The sequence below is a fragment of the Crotalus tigris genome, unplaced genomic scaffold (genome assembly GCF_016545835.1).
Source record: "Crotalus tigris isolate CLP2741 ecotype Arizona unplaced genomic scaffold, ASM1654583v1 scf7180000019024.823168, whole genome shotgun sequence".
NCBI classification, from domain to species: Eukaryota; Metazoa; Chordata; class Lepidosauria; order Squamata; family Viperidae; genus Crotalus; species Crotalus tigris.
In genome coordinates, this window is record NW_024097334.1 from 720,001 (window position 1) to 738,630 (window position 18,630).

The following is an 18,630-nucleotide window of genomic DNA, read 5'->3' on the forward strand; positions in this document are numbered from 1 at the left end:
GCCACACCTTAAAAATGAAATTTTGTTGCTTGCTCTCAAAAGTGTACACAACATATGACCACAATTGAGCTCAAAATTTCCATTGCTAAGCAAGACAGTGAAGTGAGCAGTGCCCCATTTTACAACCTTTTTGACACTGTTGTTAAGTGAATCACTGCAGTTACTTGAATCATACAGTTGTTAAGCAAATCTGGCTTTCCCTATTGAGGTTGCTTATTGGAAGCCAGCTGGGAAGGTGTTCACGTGACCCTGGGACTGTGCAACTGTTATAATATGTGCCAATTGCCAAGACTTCGAATTTGGATCACTTGACCATGGAGATGCTACAATGGTCATAAGTCACTTTTTTCAATGCTGTTGCAACTTCAGTCACCAAATGAATGGCTGTAAGCTGAGGGCTACCTGTATTTTACGCATCTCTAAAAAAGGGAATAGTTTCAATCACATCATATAATCTTACATGCAGGTATCCAGAACCATTTACTTGAAACTACATATTAAGTGAAAAAAGTCAAACCTTCCGGTGGATCTGCGCGCGCGATGGCGGCTACTTTGTAGCCGTCCTCCTGGGTAAGTGTTTGAATCGCTATGAACAGTGGACATCAGCTGTTCAGCGGTTCAAAAAACCCCTCCCGGGCAAAGGGGGGGGGGAAGAGGGTTGTCTGAATAGTGGTAGAGCCTCTTATGCACCCCCAAAGTTTTTTTTGGGGGGGGGGTGAAAAGAGTGCTCCCACGGAGTTCAGACTGTCTCTGCTTCCCAGCTGCTTTTGTCCCTAGGGACAAAACAAGCCGCTGCAACCACCTCCGCAATTAAAGTGAACTGGTGAGTTTTTCTTAGAAGCGGACAGAGCTGAGTAGAGGATTTAGTTTTTGCTTTCTTTGATTTTATTTGGATTTTAAGTTTAAAGTTTTATTTTCACTTTTATATTCCCTCTTTTTATTTTTTTTTCCTTTGTTGAAAGGGAAAGTAAAATGGCGATCGGCAAGCCTTTCGGTGTTTTTTTTTTTTCGGGAAGATAGAATGGTGATCGGCAGGCTTTTTGGTGTTTCTTTTTTCCCTTTCCCCCTTTTTTTTAATGATTGGAATGGAGTGTCAGTATTATTATTTTTGTTTAACTTTTTTGTTTTGTTTCTTGTACTTTTGTACTTTTAAAAAATGGAATGGATTTTTTCTATTTAATTATTTTTTTTCTTTTTCTCTTCTCTTTTTTTGAACTCCTTTTTTATTATAATGATCTCCTCTTGAAGGATTTTTTTTTTGATTTTATGGAGTCAATTTCTTTTTTTCCTTTGCTTAATTTTTGCAATTTCTAAGAAGGAGCAAAGATTTTTTTTAAGATGGCTCCAAAGCGTCCAGTAATCCCTACAGCTCCTAAGGTGGCTTCTTCTTCGGTGTCATCATCAGCGCAACAATCTAAATCAATAGCTTTACCTTCTTCTTTGGCACAGTCAACAATGGTGAAGGATTTGCAAGATATGATGGGAGATGTTATACTTCAAATTAGGGGAGAAATGAAAGAGATTTTAGAGGAAAACAATAAGACTTTGAGGCAAGAGATGGTTTTGGCTCTAAAAGGAGTTGCCTCTGTTCTTGAAAAGCTGAATTCTCGCGTAGAAGAAGTAGTAGAAAAAGTGGAATTGATGGAGGGGAAATTTGAAAGCATGAAAAAAGAGATGAAAAATTTTCAAGATGAGATTCTTATGCTTCAATATAAACAAATGGAATATGCCTTAAGAATCAGAGGTTTGGGTGAGTCTGTGCAAGGAGATCTGAGAGAGATGGTTGCAAAGGACTTTGCTGTGATTTTGAATAGAGAAAAAGAGGAAATACTTAGTGAAATTGAACAGATATTTAGAGTTAACTCTGTGGTGGCAGAGCAAAAGAATTTGCCAAGAGATGTGGTAATTTATTTTGGGAAAAGATCCCTACGCAATGAAATTATACAAGCTTTTTATAAGAAGAGGTTTCAAATTGCTTCACAAGATGTTATAATTTTAAAGGAGATCCCATCTAAAATTTTAAGAAGAAGAAAGGAGTTTGCTTTTTTAGCAGACGAACTTAAAAAGAGACAAATTTTGTTTAGATGGGATGTTCCGACTGGAATGGTGGTGAGTTACCTGGGGATACGTTATAGTCTTAATACTGTTTCTAAAGCAAAAGACTTTTATACTTCGGTCCTGGGGGTATGTTCATCGCCACCTACCACGTTTAAAGCTTTGGAAGAAAAAAAGGCAGAATTGCAGTCTGAAGTGCTTACACTTATGAAAATTGGGAAATCTCAGTTTGAGGGGCCTCAACAAGTAGAGATGGAGGAGAAGAGGACAACCTGTGTAACATACAATTGTAAAGAAAAGGATCAACAGAAGAAGCTCAAGGAAGTTTCACAAGTATTGGTTTCTGAATCTGCGGGAGAAGTAGGATTTATAAACTTTTTGGAGCAACCTTTAAGGGCAGAATTGCAGTGTGAAGAGCCTATATTAATGAAAAATGTGAAATCTCAGTTTGAGGGGCCTCAACAAGTCGAGATGAAGGAGCAGAGGACAACTTGTGCAACATATAAATGTAAATAAAAAGACCAACAGAAGAAGGAGGTTAAGGAAGCTTCACAAGTATTGGTTCCTGAGTTTGTGGGAGAACCAGGATTTACAAATTTTTTTGAGCTACCTTTAAGGGCAGATTTTAAAGCACTTCTTTCGAGGTTTATGGACAAGAGAGACTGATAAGGATTGTGTTTATAGTGGATGGAACTGGTTATTGGAGAGAAGACTATGGAGATAGAATGAAAATTTTAGATAAGAAGTTTAAGTTTAAGTACTTAGTTTAAGTACTCAGAAGACTATTGAGATTGCGGGAGAAGAAAGATTCATAAATTTTTGGGAGCTACCTTTAAGAGGTTTATGGATAAGAGAAGGAATGTGTTTACTGTGGAGGAATTTGTTATTGGTAAAGATTTAAATAGGTATAAGGGAATTTTAATGTTTTAAGTAATGTTTAAATATGTGTTTTGGGATAACAATATAAGTATGATATGAAAAGGTTTAGAGTATATTATAAAATGATGGATAATAATATAAGTATGATATGAAAAGGTTTAGAGTATATTATAATTTGTTTAAAGATTGGGTTTTTTTCTTTTTCTCTTCTTTTCTTTTTCTCTTTCTATTATTATTATTATTTTTAAGAGAAGGTAATTTGTTTAATTAAACGTATTTAGACTTGTTTAGGATTTATATGTTTTTTAAGTTCTTTTTTATTTGATAGGAGAGAAGATTATGGAGATTGAATGAAAATTTTAGATAAGAAGTTTAAATTTAAGCATTTAGTTTAACTATTCAAAAGAGTATTCAGTTTTAATGGTATAATGAATGTTTATATGCTTATTTTTGTGTTTTAGAGTAAAGAAAGAGGGAGGTTAGATCTTATATTGTAGGTATAGATATTTAAAGAAAGTAATGTTTAAATTTGTGTTTTGGGGATTCTATATAGAATGATGGATAATAATATAAGTATAATACTAGAAAATGTTTAGAGTATATTATAATGTGTGTTTAATGTTTGCAATTATTATCTTTTAGAGAAGATAATCTGTTTAATTTAATGTATTTAGATTTGTTTAGGATTTATATGTGTTTTAAGTTTTTTTTTTATTTTTTATTTTTTTTGAAAAATTTTAATTAAGCCTGTACTCAGCTCTGGGAAGGTTGAGGGAGGGTATGGGAGGTTTGGGGAGATGGGGGAGGGTATGGGAGGGCGGGGGGGGGTTTGGGGAAGGGATTTGTTTTGTAAAATTCAAAAATTTTCAATAAAAAAAAGTCAAACCTTTAATTATTTTGTATCTGCTAACAGTTGAGAGAGCTTTTCCTTCAAAAGGCATATATACTACTGACCGACTCCAAAACTTAAGAATATTTTTCTGCCAGCCCATGATTATTTTATTGGGGGCAATCTAGCTTTCTCTCCAAACCTAGCTAGTACTTTGTTCAGTGGATGTTTTTCTCATTGGCTGGTGATACTGGGAGGGTGTGGGAAAGGAAACAATCTTCCTGGTGCAGGAAATGAGGACACTGACATGTTAGGAACAGAGGCAGCTGGGACTGGTAATGAAAACAGCAGCATCTATAACTGAAACAAGGGTCAAAGGTCTTCGAAATGCTCAGAGTTTCATACAGCCAATCAGCGTAATTATCAGCTTATCAATAATAATAATAAAGTTGGAAGGGACCTTGGAGCTCATCTAGTCCAACCCCCTGTTCAGGCAGGAAACCCTATACCATTTCAGACAAATGGCTGTCCAGTCTTTTCTTAAAAACTTCCAGTTTTGGAGCATTCACCACTTCTGGAGGCAGGTCATTCCACTGATTAATTGTTCTGTCAGGAAATTTCTCCTTAGTTCTAGGTTGCTTCTCTCTTTGATTAGTTTCCATCCATTGCTTCTTGCCCTGCCTTCAGGTGAATAACACAGCTTGAACAACAACTCTCCATCAGCTCTCTCTCCCCTGATGCCGGATCTACACTTTTATGTCTTGGTGTTTTGTCCTTGGAAAAAAGGTCTTTGCATAGAATCTAAGTGATCACAATGAAAGCAGCTACAAAGTCACAGTACAAATACTCTGATGGAGTGGAGTTCATAAAGGAGTTATTCTCATTTCTGAACCAGAATTACTGCACAAGAATCTGGTCTTGCTCAGCAGTATTATCCCTTTCTCCAGATGCAATCTTTTTTTGCCTTAATGTCAGTCTCTGGATCTACGTCTAACGATGAACTACCACTTCCAATAGCCTCAGCCAACATGACCAATGGTAAAGCATGTTGGGAGTTATTGTTCAGCAGCATTTAAAGTCCCACTTCTGCTTGAGTTACAAAATAAGGCACATATAACTAATTCAATGTATCCAATCTGGTATCTTCCAGATGTGTTGAACTTAATTGACAGTTGCATAGCCAACCATCAAGAATTATAAACAACCAGGTCCAGCTCTGAAATGAACCAGGTTGAGGCAAACTGTCATAGTAATCACTTCCTATTTTTCCTCTTTGTTCAACAACAGGAAGAAGCAGAGAATTTGCAAGCAACAATGATCTTATTATAAATAACCGTTTCTACAATATTCTGTGAAAACAATCTCACTCACTGGTATTTAACCCCTCCTCCCCCAAAGCAACAGCATCAATAGGAGAATGCAGATTTCACAATCTAGTGTCTTTGCTTATTGTACTTAGGCAACAATTTCACAGAAAACAATGCAACATTTGGCATAAAAATTACTCACTTATCCTTGCCTTGGGTCACCCATTCCTCTGCCAACTGTTTTCTCTCCTGAATGCTTAGGGATAGACCTTCTCCTGTTGTTCCATTCACTATAGTTAAAATATATACATTTGATATATTAAAAAGAATAGAATATAAAATGATTATGAAAGAAACTAACAAAGAAGATTAAAATAAGCTTTACATTCCATTCCCTACAAGGCATCTAAAGTGGTTGTAAATATCAAAACCTAATAGTGGCATCTTCCCTAGAGTTCACTTGGCCACATCCCTCAAAACTTCAGGTGGCAAGTTAAAACAGTTTTATGTGGGAGCATTCACAACAGATATATTTGGAAATAAAAACCAACAGGAATAATTAAAACTAAACCAACTAGAAAAATCAAAATAGAAAAACCGAGCAAGGATGACAGGCATTTTCTTAATACTGAGAAATCTAAATATTTTTTTCTGTTCAGTACATCTGCAACTTACATGCATTTATTTCTTATTTCTGATGGTTTACTGTTTTCTCCCAAGTTTTGTTGTTTGTACAAGAAGCCTTTCTCATCTAATGCCCATCAAATGTGTCAGACACTTGGGAATGTTCAGCCACATCCCAAAACATCAGTATCAATACATTTGGACGGCAGTAGAGATAATCCATCTAAGTTAAAAAATATTTAACTTTTCAGTTTAAGACTTTAGAGTCAATTATTTATTATTTCTAAAACCCAATCCATTATTTTAAGTGAGCAGCTTTCCAAATACCTGCAATAAAGGAACACTTTCTGTACAGGGTTTTCTCCCCAACAGTACTTGAATATGGTATATCGAAAGTGTGTGAACATAAGCCAGGGATCAAAATGCTTCTGCAGCACTTAGTAAATGAACTGGGAAAGGACCCTGAGTCAAGCCTGAAATTAAGATTATATCTTATTACATTTAAACAATCCATGATCATACTCAGCATATGGTTGGAATGATGGAAGATATGAGGTAGGAAATCATCTGCTTCAGGATGCTAAACATTTGGCCATTTAGCCCACTTAAAAAGTTACCACTGAGGAAAGTATATTATTTTTCTGGGCAGACTTGCTTGGCAGAGTATTTAGCATCTCTGCCATCAGGGCTCTTAAAATTAGCCTGAGTCTTTCTGTCCTGTGGTTTTTTTTTGGGGGGGGGGGTCCTACTCATACTTTCAGTAGAGAACAGATCTGTCCCATTTTGCATAAGACAGTATGTTAGATATTGCTAAACCACTATTATTATTTTTGTTAGTCTCCTTTTTTGAAAATCAACATGCCCAGATCCTTAAACCCTGTTCCATTTGGCACAATGTTCAAGCCTGTTGAGGTAATTTTGAACTGTGATTCTTGTCTTCTATGTAATTAACCATCAGCTTGGTATCATCTGACACCTGAGAAGCATAATTGCTCTTCCACTGGGGCCTGTCTCCTCTGTTCCTTGATAAATTCTTATGCTATGTTCTCTTGGCAATCTCATTCCTTTATAAAGAACTTTCTGTATAATATCCACATGTTCGTTACTTTTCCTGATGAATCTTAAATAAGGCTGGTCTCCACCCTTTTCAGCTTCTCCTTCAGCAAGGAGAGAAGCTTCCATTTGCAACAGGTATAACTGGCATATATTTGCCACTCAAACATTTCACAGTAGCTGCTGCTTCAATGCACCTGTGGTGCAATAGTTCCTTCTCCTCTTAATCTTCCTCACAAAACTGTTTCTCCTAATTATTCTCCTGTATCCTTATTCCAAGTACTGTTGCTCTTTTCTTTTCTACAGAGGGCTAGCCAAGCCTTGAATGGCTAGCTAAGGAATGCAGGTCCATCCTCTTGCTAGTTCTGAGGTCAAGTAAGTTAGCACAAGCTGATAAGACATTCCCCTCAGATCATGTGCTCAACAAATAAGTGAGTACAGCATCCTCCCCCCACAAAACAGCTGCTACTAATCAGCTAAACATTATTTGCAAAACCTTGGAAGATCAGCTCTGCAAATCCCAAGCTTTCTTGCCTAACTTCCCATTTACTCTCCTGCTTGCTCTGGCTGTGAGCTCCTGTTTCTTTTTAAGAAGTGCTGCTAAACTAAGGCAGTTGAGGGTTTTTAAATCCTAGCTTGCTTGGACACATAATCTCAAACTTTTATTTAGTAATTAATTTACTTACCTTAGTACACCTCTTCTAATTTAATTAGCCATTTATACCAAGGGAGAGACAAAATGGAATCAAATGGAGTGAATTTGTATTCAGTTTGGTCATATGCTGATAAGCCACCATTCATAGTTATCTCTTGGTTATCCATGTTTGATACTGTATCTACTTCTAAACCAGAAGCTGTCCCTTTTATTCAAAAGAAAAGTTTCCTTGAAATACAAGTTATAATCTGTGTCTTACCAAATACATTCCTGATACCTTGCTGATTTATTAGGTAATCCACATACTGCCCAATCAGAGAGAGATTGATGTTTCTAAAAGAAAAAAGAAAAAAGGAACATACAGAGCAGACGGAGCTAGTTATAAAAATCTTTTACAAGTAACAACTTACAAACTAAACTTCTTGAAGATGGAGATTCAGAATTTTTTCCTTCTTCTGTCATTGGCACAAAATAGTGAATAAGATCTAATAAACAGCTTTCCCGCCCCCTCCCTTCAAAGCACACTTTATGAAGGGGAAAATTTAGTTTATAAAAGCAAGCAGAAAATGGTTCAAAATAAAATCTGTTAAGAGTTGAATTTTTATTTGACTTTCAAGATTTTGCTTTGGACAAAGTTTTAGCACACATAGAAAGACATTTATATCATCTTTCCTATTAAAAGTCAGTTTACTAAATAAGAGTTATCAAGTGATCTAGATCCTTAATAATTAAGGATAAAGTTGGATGAAGTCTCTGACAGGTGTATTTGTTTAAAAAAAAATGATGTACCACCAAACCAGGGTCAACTTTCAACAAGGACATAAATAGAATTTCTCCAGGATGATCTATGCCTAATCCGACCCTTCAAGTTTTCCAATGGTGTACACCCATTGCTATTGTAATCTTGTCTGCTGCTGATCATTCTCCTCTGTTTCATTCCACCTTTCCCAGCACTAGGACTTTGCATGGGAGCTGGATGTGCCTACAATGTCTCCAAAATATTGAGAAGAAAAGACTGCTTACAATATCAGACCCAAGTCTGTTATTTTCCTCTTACAAATTGGCTAGTGCCAAATGATAGTATCTTTTCTAAAAATTCTTGGTTTATTCCATACTACAGTGGCATGATACTGCATTGGGACCTTCTGCATCTCATGGAGGAATCTACATAGACTAGAATAGGAGTGTCAAACTGCCGGCCCACGGGCCGGTTTCATCCTACCAGAGCCGTGCCCACCCCATTGCTGGCAATGGCGAAAAAGCTCCGATACGTTGAGTGACATCACGTGACGTCGCGAGTTTGACATGCCTGGGTTAGAAACTGAAAAACTACTTCAGACACACCTGAGGATTTGTATACCGAGCTATATTGATAGGTGTCACATATCAACATTTAACAAAGTAATCGTTAAATACAGGGAAGATAAAAGTAATCTGCAGAGGAAAAATGGATTATGGCAAATGTAGAAGTCAGGAGGGGAGAATTGCAAAGTATACATTCCATTTGTGTAGTTGAATAAAGGTAGTTCAGGCAATTCAAGCAAGTTAAATACTTCCAAGAACCAAAAAACAAATATGATAAAATCTAATTGTTGCTATCCAGAAGGCCATTGCCCCCTTATTTGAAGATGTTTGGATATGGTACATTTAATTTAATGTACTGAACTAATATTGCTTTTAGCATTAACAAAACACTTACCCCTCCTGAGTCATTGGGGTAACGGTGGCTGCAACCAGCCCTTGCAGTTTCTTCTGGAATGCCATGAAACAAGCTGAGTCAGAGATATAAAAGAAATCTGCCTGGAATAAGCAAAAAAAAAAGTACTGAGCAGTGTTAATACTAAAACTTTAAGGCAAAGTTCAGGACCAAAAGAATATCAGAACATCTTCCAAGCACATTACTTACTATTTCTGCTATAGGGCTCTGGTCACAAATCCTGTAGTAACATTACAGATTTAAACAGCTTTGTGGAGTTACATCAACAACACAGAACAAAGAATATTCTTGGGATCTAACTACTGATGAACAGAAGTTTTGGTTTGGACCCCAGTTCAGTGGATTTAGAAAACAGGTTTATTCATTTTGGGCTGGTCCAGAGACCCCTCAATTCAACTCAGATCACAATTATCTCTTTCATTAACTAGCATTAAAATTAATAATAATAAAAAAATCCTAAATTTCAGGAATAGTAACTTCATTAAGAGGATATGAAATTTCAGCCCAACAGGTCAATGAATTTTGTTAGGTGTTGTTACATTTTATTTTGTCATAATCCAAAGAGCACCATCCTATGCTCTTTTTCCAGCTTACAAAGCAAGTTTTTTTTTCTTCTATTACATGAAGAGCCTTGAGATTTTTTTCCTTGGTCATTTACCCAATATTACTAGAACATTTGGCATTTGTCTTCCATGGACTCAGTATATAATTTACTTTGGTTAATATTATAGAACCATTTTATTTGTATAAAGGAGTGTTAGTAGTGTGGGTTCCTGTTAATTGTAGAGAATAAAGGTGATCTAAAGTGTAATCTCTTACTTTCATGTTTTCAGACAGAGAGAAGTCATTGCTTTCTCTTTATGTACAGAAAACTAATTTAAATCCGGCTTTTCTCAGAACACCTAACAGGCAGCAACGTATGATAGGTGGGTCTTCTGGCACAGCCTTATGGATTGCGCAAACACAATCATCCAGTCTGAGAAACAATTTTATAAAACTCATTGCTAACTCCAATATTCTGTAAGTTTCATCTAAATCAGTGATTCTCAACCTGTGGTTCGGGACCCCATTTGGGGTCGAACGACCATTTCACGGGGGTCGCCAAACAACGCAGTCCGCCATTTTTCCCCCCTTTTCCTTAGCTGTGCTACTCCCTTTTATTCTATTGGCTTTTGAAAGCCAATAGAATAGACTCTCTTGAATAGAGTCTAATTCTATTGGCTTTCAAAAGCCAATAGGAATTGTCCAGGCTGTCTCTGCCCTGCTGAGCCTGCCAAAAGTCCCATTCTGCAAACGGTACTGCACCAGTTGAGTAGTCCTCAACTTACGACCGGTTGAGTAGTCCTCGATTTACGACCGGTTGGGGGTCGCGGCATTAAAAAGGTTGAGAACCACTGATCTAAATGAAGGCACTGGATTATTAATGTTTTACATGAGTACAAGTAAACCCAATTTCCTTGGCGGGAGCCAAACTTAGTTTTTTGCAAAAATTAAAAACCAGTTCCTAAATTCCTCTAAGCCCATGTAAAAACATACTTATATATTATTGTCTTACAACTGAATAAAATTCGGAGGTCACTACTACATCGCTATTTGATGGATTTTTTTTTCTTGTCACTTTTAACTTGTCCCAATATTCCCTTTCCCTTTTTCCTTTTATGTTATTTGTATTTTAACGTTTGATTTTGAAATTTAATAAAGATATTTAAAAAGAAGAAAATCAGCTACAGCACAGATGTTTAACCAGTCATTGGCTTCGTTTGCTCAATCTGAGTTGTCATGATTTTTTCTTGTTTTCGTTTTGTTTGGGGGTGTTTTGAGATCTTTTTGCACCCAAAGGAGGGTTCTATCCTCATACTCTTCTTTTCAGTCCAAGTTATGTCAATATTCTCCAAAGATATAATATACAATAAACTTACCACTCCGCTATCCGGAACACCTGGTTTAAAATCACACTAAACAGAAGAGATGTCTTCTCCCCGGCTCTTCTCTCGTTATTTTTTCTCTCTCTCATACCCCACCCACTTTTGGGAAACACTGAGCATGCCCGGAAGCAATACTTAAGTCCGCTGCCTTGAACTTAACTCTTTATACTACAGTATCCGAGATTGAGAAGTTTTGTTCGCTGAGATATCAAACGTGGAAGCGTCAAAAGGGATTCATAGCGGAGTGAAATTCAAATGCTTATATCCTACGGAAAGTGCCAAGAGCTTTATGGTGAAGAGGAAGTTCGTCCTTGTTTTTTTTTTTTTTTTTTTTTAAGCTATACGTATTTTAAAACCTGTTTGGAAAGAGCCTGAAGTATAAACCTCTATATACCCAGCAGTCAGTTTCATCAAATCCAGAAAAATTTGCCTTCGGATAGATCGGTGTAAGATTATTACATTTACACCCATTCCTGTCTATGGTACTTTAGTGTGGTAAATATACTTCTCCCTTTCTCCTGTTTTTTTCTTTACAACAATCCCGAAGTAATTTAGCCTGATGCTAAACCTGGCATTAACTGCATTAATCTTTCATAATTGTGGTCAGAACTAGAATATGGCATCTTTAGTTTACACATTTTTATTGATGCAATCAGGATTTTAAGATTTGTTTGTGCCTTAGTCAAATGAAAAGAAAGAAAATTATAATGTTGGCTCTGATGGAGAAGGCAACCATAGCAGGATGGGGAAGTGACAGTAGAATAAGGAAATAGAAGCCAAGCTATAGAAATGTAATTCTGACAGATGCCATGGCTGGAATTGCAATAAAATAATACTCACGTTAACTACAAATTAAAAAAAATAAATCCAGAACCACCAAGTAAAGGGTAATAATGTTTATTAGACCAGCAAAAGATTTATTGGAGGTAATTCAGTATCTGGCTGAACTTGTCCAATCTCAAAAGGCAGGGCTTTTTTTGCCATAGAACACCCAGAACAGAGTTCCGGCACCTTTTTTGGATGGAACCTTGTAGGGTAGGCAAGGCGGGTTGTATGACGTGTGTGAATTCCGGCACCTTTTTTTTTTTTTAACAAAAAAAGCACTGTCAAAAGGTAACAGACTTCTGATTTTTAATTGAACGGTAACCAACTGGGGAATTTCAGAGAAAATGAAAAAATATGCTGGAAGAAGATAATTGGAACCCACTTCTGTACAGTGGCAAAATTAAATTGTAGAAATGTGTCTTCCTATCTCAGGGCAAGCTTGACTCAAGGGTATCTGTACATTTTAAAAATCTCTTACAGCTAATTTTTTTTCCAGTTATAGATTTTGTGGGTCTCAAACTCTTTAGATAAAGTGCTAAATGCTGGGGGTGGGAGTATATTTGGAACAACTGTTATTATAATTATTTTTTAAATGGAAAATTTAAGATGTATTCTTTTTGTTCTTTTTCATTTTAGTTTCAGAGTCTCTCATTACAGTCTGTGATCATCTCCTACCAAAAAAATTTGCCTACCTGGAGGGTCTATTTATCACTCTAAGGCAGTGGTTCTCAACCTTTTTAATGCCGTGACCCCCAACCGGTCGTAAGTCGAGGACTACTCAACTGGTGCAGCACCATTTGCAGAATGGGACTTTTGGCGGGCTCAGCAGGGCAGAGACAGCCTGGACAATTCCTATTGGCTTTTGAAAGCCAATAGAATTAGACTCTATTCAAGAGAGTCTATTCTATTGGCTTCCAAAAGCCAATAGAATAAAAAGGAGTAGCACAACTAAGGAAAAGGGAAAAAAATGGCGGACTGCATTGTTTGGCGACCCCCGTGAAATGGTCGTTCGACCCCAAATGGGGTCCCGACCCACAGGTTGAGAACCACTGCTCTAAGGAAACTACTTGGTACAGGAATGGTTTAATTATCATCAGCCATTTTCCAGGACCACCTTCTTGTTTATTTTTCACTTTATTTTAAAAAGTTGCTTGGATTCTCTATAGCAAGCTTGGCATGGTGGTGGTAGTATTTAATTATGTCAATTCCAGATAAAATAGTTAGCCTAGAAGCTATTATAATGTCTGAGCCAAGGCACTGCAATTCCATTGTTCTGGTTCCTATAATATAATAAGTACAGGTAATTCTTGACTTATAATAGTTCATTTAATGACCGTTCAAAATTACTATGGCACTGAAAAATGTGACTTATGACTGTTTTTTATAGTTACAACCTTTGCAGCATCCCCTTGATCATGTGATCAAAATTCAGATGCTTGGCAACAGGTTCATATCTATGACTTTTGCTGTGTCCCAGGGTCATGTATTCATTTTTTGCAACCTTCTGACAAGCAAAGATAATGGGGAAGCCAGATTCACTTAACAACCAAGTTACTAACTTATCAACTGTAGTGATTCACTTAACAACTGTGGCAAGAAAAATCGTAAAATGAGGCAAAACTCACTTAACAAATGTCTCACTTAAAACAGAAATTTTAGGCTCAGTTATGGTCATAAGTCAAGGCTACTTGTATTGTTCAAACTTCAGGCTCTTCCTAATGCTTATTGACTAAGCAATCTCTGTAGGTTTATAGCTTACTTGATTAACTATATATTCTTTTCTGATTAAATGGTATGACCCATACTAGCTCAGACAGATGTGTTCTTTTGTGTGTGGCTATAATTGGTAGCTGCTATCTGAAGGCTCTAGATCTGCCTCTTCTTGCTTGTAAAACGCCCATATTGAGTTCAACATGGGGGCAGCTAAAGGAAGAAAAACAGGAATTAAGTTACTGGAAGAAACATACTGTGAATAATTAAGTTGTGGAAGGGGATTCCTTGTAAGAGAAGGGCTTGCTTTTGAGGGCAGGGAGCAGTGTGGATAGCCAGAAAACCAAGAACCAAAGGCTGTGGAAAAACATTTTAATACAAATAAATAATTTGAGGATTTGGAAGTTGGGGTAGGAGATATTTGCAACGGGGGGATTGAGATTTTCATTTTGTTTTTCAAATGGAAAAAGCAAAGGTGTTATTTAGTGAGGTTGATGGTTCATGTGAACTAGAATGGAAAAAAGTTAGATCTTTCTCCCTCCCCCAAACAAACACAGTGCTCCTTTGGCTTAAGTTTGTGATGTCATACTCAGCCTGATGCTTTGTTTCCCAGCCTTGGCAACTTGAATGTATATGGACTTCAACTCCCAGAATTCCCCAGCTAGCCTGAAGTTGAAGTCCAGAGATCTTCAAATTGTCAAGGTTGAGAAACATGGCTTGAGGTTATTATATTCTATGCAGTGCAAAGGAGCCCCCCCCGGGAGCTAAAATCAAGTCCTCGCAAAAGGCTAAATTATGTCGGTCCCTTTGCTCTCAAAACTTGAAAAAGCGATGTTTCTTGCTTGGAATGTGATTAATAAGCATTCCATTGATAGACATCCCAGAAGAGCTAATTATTTGTCAGACAAAGCAAGTTAAAGTACTTCTGTGGTTGTCAGTGCATGTAAAACAACTTGTTTGGGAATGACCAAAGATATCTGAGGAAATCCTTTAGAAATAAAGGGTGCCTCTTCCAAACAGTTCCTTAAAATTAGCAACAAAAAAAATAAAATAAAATTATGAAAAGTAGAAATACAGAAAGATGTGGCAAAATTCAGTTGTCTTTAGAATAAGTTCCTAACTTCTGTAATTTGATCTTTGCTCATGTATCCAGTCAGAAAAGTGTGCATTGTTTAGTTCATTTGTACATCTGTATACAGTTTCTGAATTTGTGCTCTGGTTGAAAGACAAAAATAAATGAAATGGAGAATTTGTAAGAAGCTAGGGTCAGGATGTCATATATGCAGATGATAGGGTAGAATTAGGATAGCTTAATTGGTAAATTTCATAAATTTATATTCAATGGTATTAAATTAAAGTAGATTTAAATTAAATTCACAAGAGCCAGTTTGCTGTATTGGTTAAGGTACTGACCTAGAAATCAGGAGACTGTGAATTCTTAGGCCTCCCTTAGGCATGAAAGCCAACTAGGTGATTGGGCTGGTCCGTCTTTCTCTTTCATCCTAACCCAACTTTCAGGGTTGTTGTTAGGCAGAAAACAAAGGAGTATTAAGTATTTTCACTAACTTGACTTATCTATCTAAATACTACTAAAACTTTTGTTGTTATGACCTTTAACTGGGTGAATTGGTGTATCATAGGGCAATATTTTTTGAACCAAGGTACCTCAAATGGGCTAACTTACAGAATGCATCCAAAATTCAGGTTGTGTCTACTTCAATGCTCCTGGCTGCTGCTGGGCCTCTGGTCTGCTGCTGTGGTGTTCTTTATTTTCAAAGTTTTGTGACAATTTTCCAGTCAGCCTTGCAATCCCTCACTCCCATCCACCTACCCCACTTTGCTGGAAAGAGGAAGGAAGGAAGAATTAGGATTAGAATAACAGAGTTGGAAGGGACTTTGTAGGCCATCTTGTCCAGGGGTCCCCTGGTCCGTGGACCATTACTGGGCCACGGTATGCCAGCAACCGGTCCGCACAAACAGAAAGCCCCATCCGTGAGATGCAGGCAGCACACAAAACCACACACCCTCCGGTCTGCGGGAAAAACTCCATGGAACTGATCCCTGGTGTCCAAAATGCTGGGGGCCTCTGATCTAATCCAATCCCCCACCCAAGCAGGAGACCCTATACCATTTCTGACAGATGGCAGTCCAGTCTCTTCTTGAAAGCTTCCATTGATGAAACTCCCACAACATCTGAAGGCAACCTGTTCCATTGGTTGATTGTTCTCACTGTCAGAACATTTCTCCTTATTTCTAGGTTGAATCTCTCCATGATCAATTTCCATCCATTATTCTCATCTGGGCTTCAGGTGCTTTGGAAAAATAGGTTGATCCCCTCCCCTCTGTGAAAACCCCTCAAATATTGGAAGACTGCTATCATGTCTCCCCTGGTCCTTCTGTTCGCTAGACTAGCCATGCCCAGTTTCTGTAACAGCTCTTCATATGTTTTAGACTCCAGTCCCCTAATCATCTTTGTTGCTCTTCTCTGCACTCTAGTCTCAACATCTTTTTTATAATGTGGAGACCAAAATTGGTTGCAGTATTCCAGGTGTGATTTTACTAAGGCTTTATAGAGTGGTATTAGTATCTCACATGATCTTGATTGAATCCCTTTGTTAATGCAACTTAGGATTGCATTGGCTTTTTGGCTGCCGGTGCACAGTGTTGGCTCATATTAAACTGATTATCCACTAAGACTCACACATTACTGCTATTAAGCCTGGTTTCACCCAATCTATATGTGTACTTTTGGTTTTTCTTGCTTAAGTGTAACACTTTACTTTTTCCTACATTGAATTTCATTTTGTTAGATAGGGCCCAGTGTTCAAGTCTGTCAAGATCCATCAGGGTCTTGAGCCTATCATCTAGGACATTGGCTATTCCTGCTAGCTTAGTATCATCTGTAAATTCCCATTCTATTCCCACGTCTCAGAGAATGAGGTGGCTGGATGGAGTCACTGAAGCAGTAGGTGTGAGCTTAAATGGACTCTAGAAGATGGTAGAGGACAGGAAGGCCTGGAGGAACGTGTCCATGGGATCACGATGGGTTGGACACGACTTTGCAACTGACAACAACAAAATTCCCATGTCTAAGTCATTTATGAAGATGTTGAAGAGTGCTGGGCCTAGGACAGAACCTTGTGGTACCCCACAGTCCCCACTGCTTACTTCCCTCCATCTAGATGTAGTACCATTAAGGACTACTCATTATGTACAGTATGTCAGTTGTTAAAAATCCATCTGACGGTGATGCTGTCTATCCCCCTTTTTTTAGTTTTCCAAGAAGTAGGTTGTGGTCTACTTTGTCAAATACCTTGCTATGTATACTATGTCCATTGCATTTCGCTGGTCTACTAATTAGTTACTTAGTCAAAGAATGAAATAAGATTGGTTTGGCGTGATCTGTTTTTGACAAACCTGTGTAGCTTCTAGTTATAACTTTTTTTGTTTCTAGATGTTCGCAGATCTGTTTTTTTAATTATCTTTTCCAGTGATTATCTTTTCCAGTATCTTCCCAGGTATTGATGTTAGGCTGATTGATCTGTAGTTTCCTGAGTCTGTTTTTTTTTTTTTTTCCTTTTTTGAAGATGGGAACCATATCAGCTCTTTTCTAACCCTCTGGTAGTTCCCTGATGCTCCAGGCTTTTTGAAAGATATGGTGCAAAGGTTCTGAAATGACATCTGCCAGCTCCTTCAGAACTCTGGGGTGTAATCCATCAGGTCCCGGTGATTTATATTCATCAAGATCAGATAGGTGTTCTCTTACCATTTTTTTTTTGTTTATTTCAACTTTTATTTTTAGTCTGTCTTTTTCAGTTATGTTTTTGGTAGATTGGGCTATAATTTCTTTTTCTGTGAAGACTGATGCAAAAATGAGTTAAGCAGCTCTTCTTTTTCTCTGCTGCCTGTTACTTCCTTGCTGTCTTCTTTCTTTAGTGGACCGACTGATCCTTGATTTATTTCTTGTTATTTATATGTTGAAAGGAACTTTTTTTTATTATCTTTGCTTTTGCTTTCCTGACTTCTTCTTTGCAGATACTGGCTATCTGCTGATATTCTACCTTTGTTATGTGTCCCTGTTTCCATTTTTTTGTATTTGTCTTTTTTGTCTTTGAGTTTATTAGATAGATCTTTGTGCAGCCATGCTGGTTTCTTGTTAGATTTTTTTTTTCCAGTGGTATTGTGCTGGATTGGGCTTTTATGATCATATTTTTCAGAGTTTCCCAAGCTTCTTAAGTTATTTTCTCCTTCAGGATTTTCATCCAAGGAATCTTTCCCAAGTTCTCTCCGAGTTTATTAAAATCAGCTCTTTTAAATCTGGCATCATTATGTTTTATTGCTTGTGTTTGCAGGGAGAAAGGAAGAAATAATTTCTGATGCTTCCTGCCAGTTTCCTACAAACAATACTCACTAGAGAAGCTGGTAGCAATCGGAAATCGCTCTCACTCCCATTGCTATTTTGCCCACCTGTGGTCATACTATTTCTCTGTTTATATAAAGAAATATCTCTGAATTGATGACCCAATAGGGCACAGGTTGTTTGTAGACTATTAAAACTCTGATTCCCATAACCTTTAACTAGGCAAAACAAGCGAAAGCCACACTGCTTGGATCTACAGTATCAATATTGCTTGGATCTAATGTAGCTATATTGATACATTAAGACATTGTAGGTTCTTGGGAAGAACTTGATCCATATGAAGGCCAACATTAGCTGAAGAACTGGCAATGCGATTTCACATTGTTGGGTATATCATAATAATTCTGTGTTATTCTTCTTGATTTTTTATTTCCTAGAGGTTCATTTATCATTCTATCAAAGAGACTTCAGAGTTACTTGCAGGACAGTGCTGCAAATAAGAGAAATGTGTGCAATAGCCTGAATGAAACTATCACACTACATTCTGGCAGGCCTTCTGAAGTAAAACAGATGTAGCACTGTTTGACATAATAGGATATATCCAGTACTAGTAGTTCGTATACTAGGCTGTAGGTGAAATGCTGCCTGGTAGCCAAAGGGGAGATACCATGTCTGTATTATGAAATTCCCA

The 18,630-nt window shown here is 37.3% G+C and overlaps 1 protein-coding gene across 1 annotated transcript in view; it reads right to left on the minus strand.

Moving 5' to 3' along the window:
- NPL (N-acetylneuraminate pyruvate lyase) overlaps window positions 1-11,159 on the minus strand; it is a 37,810-nt gene extending 26,651 nt beyond the window's left edge. Inside the window, exons 1-4 of the mRNA XM_039358557.1 lie at window positions 11,039-11,159; window positions 9,102-9,202; window positions 7,662-7,735; window positions 5,273-5,360 (exon numbers count right to left, since the gene is read on the minus strand). Coding sequence (XP_039214491.1) covers window positions 5,273-5,360; window positions 7,662-7,735; window positions 9,102-9,166 — 227 coding nt within the window. The 5' untranslated portion in view covers window positions 9,167-9,202; window positions 11,039-11,159. The remainder of the gene's footprint in view (window positions 1-5,272; window positions 5,361-7,661; window positions 7,736-9,101; window positions 9,203-11,038) is intronic.
- Between the last annotated feature and the right edge of the window lie 7,471 nt (window positions 11,160-18,630).